At 33.5% G+C, this 8,556-nt stretch overlaps 2 protein-coding genes across 3 annotated transcripts; both read left to right on the top strand.

Moving 5' to 3' along the window:
• Window positions 1-1,309: 1,309 nt before the first annotated feature.
• On the top strand, window positions 1,310-1,708 carry LOC143532244 (putative cell wall protein). Its single transcript, XM_077027348.1, has one exon. It carries the CDS (start codon window positions 1,310-1,312, stop codon window positions 1,706-1,708), a length of 399 nt encoding a protein of 132 aa, XP_076883463.1.
• Window positions 1,709-6,800: 5,092 nt separating this feature from the next.
• On the top strand, window positions 6,801-7,625 carry LOC143532262 (uncharacterized). Of its 2 annotated transcripts, XM_077027358.1 has the most exons (2): window positions 6,801-7,244; window positions 7,290-7,625. In XM_077027358.1, the coding sequence occupies exons 1-2, from the start codon at window positions 6,833-6,835 to the stop codon at window positions 7,430-7,432; spliced, it is 555 nt and encodes a 184-aa protein (XP_076883473.1). In that variant the 5' UTR covers window positions 6,801-6,832; the 3' UTR covers window positions 7,433-7,625. The 2 variants fall into 2 exon arrangements, with proteins under 2 accessions (XP_076883473.1, XP_076883472.1); XM_077027357.1 differs by having other exon boundaries at window positions 6,801-7,625.
• Window positions 7,626-8,556: the final 931 nt, after the last annotated feature.

Below are 8,556 nucleotides of genomic sequence, written 5' to 3'. Positions count from 1 at the left end.
TTCACGTTATTACTACAAAATTAAAACACTTTAAAATGCATACTTTTATTATATTATACACGTTGATATCTCTATGTTACAAATCTTTGTTTGAAATATAGAATAATAGAAGTATAGAAACCGAGAAAATATAATGTGTTTGATTAATTCGTTTTAAATTATACGTGGATATGTTTTTTTATTGGGAACCATTCTAGTGTTTTTGAACAAATTCGAGTCCTGTTTAAAGTGAAATAAAATTATTACGTGGGATTGTTATATAGTTATTGTGTATACGTTTTCTTTATTGTATTCTTATGTCAACAAAATATAAAAGTGTTGGCTCGACTAAAAACAACAAGCTCAAATTTGGGGCACTTCACTTTTAAAGTTTAAATAACAATATTCTTGATAAGTTTATATTTAATAAACCTCACTCCAACTTAGCTATGCATTTTGTATGCATTTTGTATGCATATCGGAGTATTGGCACAGTTTAACAAAGACCCCCCTACCCTTTTTTTTCTCCATAATGTAAATTTATTTGTTTTCGTTCGAAAATATTAAACACCACCTAGATTCACACATTTAATTTGTCCAAGCTTCCCTTCCACTTATGTCTCGAAGATTGTGAACAATGAATGTGTGTGTATATTTATTGTGCCAAAGAAACTTTATCACATCTGTGCGTTCCCATGCTTCGTATCATATATCTATGTTTTTAAAACAATCTGAACATTTAATATCTTAAAATAATTAAAAAAGGATATAATATTTATACTACTCATAACATATAAAAATAAAAATTAAAGTAAAAGTATAAATGTTAAGATCTTTGATAAATAAGTTTTAAGTCTTAGTTAATGAAAAAACTAAATATTAAAACATAAAAAATTTAGAATGATAATAAAAGTATTAGAAACTTCAAATGTTTCAAGACTTAACTAATGAAAAAAACAAATATTAAAACATAAAAATGAAGAATGATAATAAAACTTATTGGAAACTTCAAATGTACCAAAATAAATCAATAAAATGATATTAATATAATCAATTTATGTTCTTAAGTTTGGACATCTTTTACTATATTGTTTTGAACCTCTTTGGTTTAGCACTTTAATTCTTCAATAATATCTTCTCATTGTCTATAATATTAGACACGTTAACCTTAGTTGAATTGGATTGATTGTATCATAACCATCCTTCACGTATTTATTGTAGCATACATGTGCATGAAATAATTAGGTGGATGACTACTATAAAAGGACACCTTCCCACTCCATGTACCTTCATCAACCCTCCCAATTACAACTTACAAGTTTTCAAGAAAATGGCTAAAACTATGTACTCCGCAATGGCTCTTCTTTCTGTCTTTAATCTCTTAATTGGCTCGACTCTGGCAGCCCGAAACCTTCTTAACGTCGACGTTAAAAAACCTGATGACATCAAACACCCTGAAAATTTCTTTTTTCATGACCGCGGATACCTTATTCCCGGTCTTGGACGAGGTATCAAACCCAAGTCCAAGAAACGGTTCAACCCCTTCACTTACAATCCCATCACTGGCAGCAACAATGGTTTCCCGGGTGTCTCGGTTCCTAGTTTTGGTGGCCAGTCTGGTGGTGGTCGTAACTACGTGCCAGGTGGTGATGATACGCTAGTTCCAAACCCTGGTGTCGAGGTTCCAGCAGGCGGCATTGGGAACACTCCGGTCCCGACCAATCCTTGAAGTTTTGTAAGAAAACGAGTTTGATGAAATGAAGGGTCATGTTAATTTGGTAATGTGGTTTGTTTTGTTATGTTTTGTTATATTGTTGTACTTTCTACAAGATGTTTTTTTAACGTCTTTCAGTTGGGTGAGTTATGATATGTTGTGATGGTGTAACCAATTAATAAACAAAGTAGTGTAAGTTGGTACGCTAGTTAATAAATGCTTAAGTTGGTTTATTTTTATATATGGTACCACACTTTTGTTCTTTTCTTCTCCATGGTGAGGACAACATGGATAAAGATTATTCATTCCTGGATATGCACAATGTATATTTCTCACTTTGGTTTCGCTGCATGAGGCATTCGTGACACTAAAACAAAACATATATATACATTTTCATACTTGGACCGGTGCTTGATCGAACCAAATCCTTTACCTGCTCACTAGTTGGACACTTGGACTGATAAAAATGATTTAAGGAAAATCGAAGACATAAAAAGGATAGAAGTATCTTATAGTGTTATATACCAAATCATATTAGAAGTGGTTATTGGAAGTAGCTAGTTAACATTTATTAGTTTTGTTTACACAATATCAATTGTATCATATTCAACCTAAAGAAGTGGAAAAGAATGTGTTTGTTGTATACGTTATTGGCAAAAGCAAATTTTTAAACACTACCTATCTATTCATATCAACTACTTTTAATACCACCAAACCTCTACATTCCAGGATTTAAATCTCTCACCCATTAATATCACCAGGATTTCAAGACGTAAAACCTTTTTTTAATTATTCTACAACAATATAACCAGCTGGATTTTAGGATTTTATCTTTTTTTGCCACGTTTGCATCAGTCACGCTATATGACTATTAATTAACACCCATTTCTAAATTTTCTTTAGAACGCAACTTGTGTGTTATATAAAACAATGGTGAAAAATAAGCTTAACGTACAACCACAACTTTTAAACTGGAATGATAATCTACTATAGTTTACGTAGTGTGTTACATTAAACTCAACAACAGTAGAACTCTACCAATTCTATTGGTCCAAAGGATTGCTATTCACTTCCTGCCCAAGTTGGGCGTACTCCATATTGATCCAAAGCCGGACTTGAAGGGCCGAAACACAAACCAAATGGTTTATATATATGCACGTTGTCGTTCTCTATTGGAGAGTAAAGGTATGTTCTTGTGGTACATAACTGTTTTAAGACAACCAATTACTGGTCGAAATGGAAATTGTTTAGTGGTTCGGTTTCTCGTCTCTCTTTCCCCTCACTTCTAGTTTATATATGCAGGCTAGGGCCGTCACCGAGAATGTAACCTCGGCGGAGCCAAAATAAAAAGGTCCGTAGGCCTTAACGAAAATTTTTTATTCACTATTAATGTACATGGATAAAACTTTTATCGACCGATTTACTATAAGTAGAATCTATTATGAGCATTTATTATCTCATAAACCATTTCAAATAACCTTATTTTTAACACCAAAAAAACATATATATGTAATATGTATAAAAAAGTTTGTGTCCCCGAAACTTATGTGCCCCGGTCGATGGTGCAGCTCGCACACTCTTCGAACCTCTCTGTATATATGGTCGATCAAATCGATCAGTTTAATAGAATATTTAACATATGCACACTCCTTTTCATGATTAAAGTAATCTATCCATGAGCCATTTAATTTCTTTCACCATTTAACACAAAGAGAATATTGATTACGAATGACAAATGCTTCTATATATTTTCTTGGTATATTTATATTATAACAATGGTTTATTGTTTATACATAATTAAATTAAAGGCGCGTTAATTGTTGATACGGCCCGGATAATGGTTGATATGGAAGTTGGTTATTTGATACATATATTAAAAACGAGCAAGGTTAATTAGGGAGGTACAGTCCGATCTAGAGGGGTGAGATCATCTAAAGTTTAAGGGATAGAGTTAATTTAATTATTTGAAGAAAAAGTTTAGTTTATTTTTTTTTAAAGACAAATGTTTGGTTTTGTATTTCAGCCATTCTTTGTATTTTTGATTAATTGTCTTTGGTTTTCCTAGCAATAAGAAAAGAGTCGAACAATTCGTTCAAATCCCTCGTGTTCAAGTTACCGATTGTTGCGTGGTTACCATCTTTCGATTTATCAAGCAATATGGAATTGGCACCAATGAAGTTGGTGGTTTATTGACAAAACAAAGGTAAAACCTTTAAACACCTGAGTGGCTCGGTATAGAAGAAGGGATGTCTTGAATTCAAATTCGACAGATAACAATGATTAGAAAATGAAATTCGCTGTAAAAAAAGGCTATATGAAATTGACTTTATTTCTTACCAAAATTGGTATTATTTGAAATTAAATGGTGGCGTAGAATTAAAAGTTAAGGCCACAGGGTATACTCTAACTCATCTTAATTCCACATAAGCTTCACATCACTCATTTTTTCTCTTTTACTCTATGTCATCCAAAGGAAATTGTTTAACCCCTCATTTAACACATAATTAATATAACAAATCAATTAGTAATTAATACATAAATAATGCATATTGTTCCTTTTAATCTGTTAAAAGCATAACTCATAGGCCTTTTTAACACACTTAACACAAGTGGAGAGTGATTTAATCCATCTTTAAAGTGTCATGTCACTTTAACCTATGTATGAGTTAGAGTATACCCCATGGCCTAAGTGTCTCTTTAAAAATTAAACTGTAATCACTGATCAAACCATTTGACTAGGTAATACGACTTGTACCTTAAACGGCTTTTTTTAACAGAAAATATTTGTTTAGAAATTTAGGTAATATACAAGTAAAAATATATGTACAATTTTTGGCGCATTTAATAAAATTTTGGCATCTTCATGAATAAGATTAAATTCAAGCCTACAAACTTAAATGGCCGCCCAAACCGTTGTAAATATAAATATGTTCTTTCAACTTTCTTTATTGCATAAGGTCTGAGATTATACCTTAATATTCAGAGCGTTAAATCAGAATTGATAAGTGTTAATAAGTAGCATATTAATCCCTTCATGGATTAAGAGGCGTTAAATAAAATGTGAGTTAATATGTTAACGAACTTTAAAATTATCTACACACACAATAGTTTAAGAATCAATTTACATTAAATAAAAAAGAGGTAAATATGAGTTAAACAATTTCCTTAGATTGAGGTGAGTGATAGGCCCGGCCAAAAAGAAGAGCGAGGAGGGCGACGGACACGGGCTCACTCTCCCTAGAGGTCCATAGTTGTTAAAAAAATGTTTATATTTTATATATAGTTTTGTTTTAAAACAAAATGGTTCATTGGTTGAATGAAAAGACTTCTAGACTATGGAATCAAATGTTACGGGTTCAATTTCCACAAGTGGTTTTTTTGCTACTATCATTTGTGTTTTATATGAGTCATTTTAGTAACTTGTTTATTATTATTATTATTATTATTATTATTATTATTATTATTGTTTTGGTCCGTTTTGGGATTTTGAAAGACAACCTTATTGGTAATATTGTTAAATTATCTTTCACATAATTGAAAACGTGAATTTAGGGGCTCGTTGTTTTTCTTGTCCATGGCCTCAAAATTTTAAGGGATTCTCGGAGACGATCATGGTGAGTGAAATGGGGTAAAATAGGTGATGTGGTGTCTACGTGGAGTTAAGGAATGTGAATGTATACCCCATGGCCTAAGGTCCAGGGTATACGTACTTAATTATCATGGTGTTAAAGTTGATTTGGCACATGTTAACGAGTGGGACATCGCTTCCTTCTTGAGTTAAGGGGCATTAAATATATATGAGTTAAAATATTAACGGACTTTAAAATCCTCTACACTCACACACAATAATTTAAGAATTGTTTTTAAATTAAATTGAGGAAAGTTAAATGAAGTTAAACTATTTTCTTTACGTGAGATGAATATAAGAAGAGGTAAGGAACATGAACGTATACTCTATGTCCGTAAGTTTAAAATTGAACTATATAAAATATTATACATATACATCTTTTTCCCAAACAAACATAAGATGGATAGTACGCTGTTCAAGTTGAATGTTATAAATATTTTGTTCAAAGTTTCTAAAAGGTGAAAGAAACAACCGACAAGCCAAACTGAAAAAAAAGAAGAAAGAAATAGCGTCCGACAAAGTCATAAAAATCCAGCTCATAATTCACACAAAGATGACAATTCATTTTATGGGACAGCCGTCCGTGAGAATCCTTCAAAGCTAGGACGAGGACAAGGACGAGTAAATTTATTGGTACTAAATTATATGTTTTTCTAAAGATCTATAATATTTAACATGATGAATTGGTAAGTGAACAAGCACCATGTTGCGCCACAACACTTATATGGATAGCAAACCATATCCTATTAAAAAATATATGGGTGTATACTTTATGCTGAGTATAAACGGTTAAACTTTTAATGAGATTAAATTGGGATATGGCATGGGTTGTACCGGTGCATATTCCCTTTTAAATGGTTACTTAATAAGGTAATTGGATTATAAAGTGGGCTATGTTGTTAAATTCGGGTTTGGAATATATAATCGCCCGGCTCCCTGTCCCTCTCAAGGCCGGCTTTGGCTTAACACGCCCGTTAATAAATCCAAATGCATCAACAAATTAACACATTAGTAAACGCTTCAAAAATATGTTTAGTTTTATTTTAAGAAATGTGGAATTTAGTTTACTCGTTAAAGATAATTACTATAATAAAAAGTTTGTAAAACATAAGTACTAATCCTATGCATTTTTGTTTGTTTTATTCAGAACTTTACAAAACAACAAAACTAATTAATTGACGTGATACATGGTCCTAGAAACCTCTTAATTATCTAAAGGTTCCGTGAAGTAAAGAAATCTCTGGTTTAAAAAAAATTAGTTGACATGATGAAGATGTTGCGTCACCACCTTTTATTTTATGCTTTCTGACGACTGAATATATTAACTTAACAGTACGTTATGTACATATTTTACCTAGATCATAATTCACATATTTATTGTAGCCAACTTGTGCATGGAGAAAGTAGGTGGATGTCTAGTGTAACCTTAACTATAAATAATACACATCTTTCACTTTTACGTACATTTCATCCATCCCTCAAAATTACCATTTTGAAGTTTAGAAAAGAAAATGGCTAAAACTATGTACTTAGTTATGGCTCTCATTTTTGTCTTTAATTTTTTGATCTCCTTGACAATGGCAAGCCGAAACATTCCAAACACTAACGTTAAAAAACCTGATGACGACGTTAAACACCCTGAGAATTTCTTTTATCATGACCGCGGATACCTAATTCCCGGTCTTGGACGAGGTATCAAACCCAAGTCCAAGGAAGGATTCAACCCCTTCACCTACAACCCTATTACTGGCAGCAACACTGGTTTCCCAAGAGTCTCGATCCCCAATTTAGGCGGGTTTGGCGGTGGGAGCTACTTGCCAGGTGGTGATGATACGTTAGTTCCCAACCCTGGGGTTGAGGTTCCAAATCCAGCTGGTGGCAGTGGCAACACCCCTGTTAACCCTGGTGTCGAGGTTCCGGAACCTGCTGGTGGCACCCCTATTAACCCTGGTGTCGAGGTTCCGGAACCTGCTGGTGGCATTGGCACCACTCCTGTTAACCCTGGTGTCGAGGTTCCAGATCCTGCTGGTGGCATTGGCACCACTCCTGGTGTCGAGGTTCCAAATCCAGTTGGCGGCATTGGCGACACTCCTATCCCGACTAATCCGTGAAGAGCTATAGCTCTTTTTTTTCATTTGTGTCTAGTAAGAAAACGAAAATGGTTTTATGAGCATGCACGTTTGGTAATGTGGTTTGTTTAATTTGTTATTTTATTGTACTTTATAAGGGACTTGATGTAACATGTTTTTAGTTGTGTGATGTATGATATAGTTTGGTTGATTAAGGAATAATCTTTAAGTTGTACTTTGGTATGCTTCAACTAATAAAGAGAAAATTAATTTCTTCTTAATGGACACTTTTATTGTTTTCTTTCCACGGTGAGGACAACATGGCCACCTTTAATACAGTTTACACAAAACGGTTCCCTCTACACGAAGTAAGTAAAATTTACACGGCTATATAGTCCGCTTCCAAAGAGCGTGGTTGACAACGCACTTAGGGTATGTTTGGTGTAGGGTAATAAATGAACGAGGAGTAAAATAGACAAGTGAATGAAATGCATCATTGTCATTCCATTTACTTGTTTAATTAACATATAAGAATAGAATGAATAATTATTTTGGGTTGTTTTGGTCGCCATGAAAAAGACGAAAAAATGAAATACAAATAACAAAAAAACTTTTGTTTCAAAATTTACCATAATAAAAAAATGGTACTGGTGTTGGTGGTGGAAACGATGGTGGTAATGGCTAAGTGGTCAAGGCGATGGCAATGGTGGTAATGGCAGAGGTGGTGACGGCGGCAACGATAACAATGTAGGTGGTCAAATGGTATAGGTAACGCCGGTGGTGGTGATGGTGGTGGTCAAGTGGTAGTGCTAGCAACGACGATGGTAGTTGTGACAATTGCGGAGGCCAGGTAGGCCGTGGTGGGGATAAAATGTTGTTAATGTATTTAAAGAGAATGAGTTCCTTGTGTAATTGATGATTCTATTATATTGACCAATTAAACACTCATATTTTCATTATCTTATACGGTGGTCGATTTTATTATGTCTGACATTCATGCATACCAAGCACCACCTCAGTACTAAACAAATAAATATCTATGGCTAATGTTTTCCTTTATTTACATAAGTACAAATAATTAAATATAAGAGTATACACGACAACAAAACCTCTACAAACCGACAAATCAACGCCACGTCAAATTACTTTTCTTAAAAACCTAAAGT

This window comes from Bidens hawaiensis, unplaced genomic scaffold, assembly GCF_021521415.1.
Source record: "Bidens hawaiensis isolate Kalapana, Puna unplaced genomic scaffold, B.hawaiensis_p1.1 tig00009425_1, whole genome shotgun sequence".
Lineage (NCBI taxonomy): Eukaryota > Viridiplantae > Streptophyta > Magnoliopsida > Asterales > Asteraceae > Bidens > Bidens hawaiensis.
Note: the sequence above shows the minus strand (reverse complement) of the source record. Positions and strands in the feature narration are given on the sequence as shown.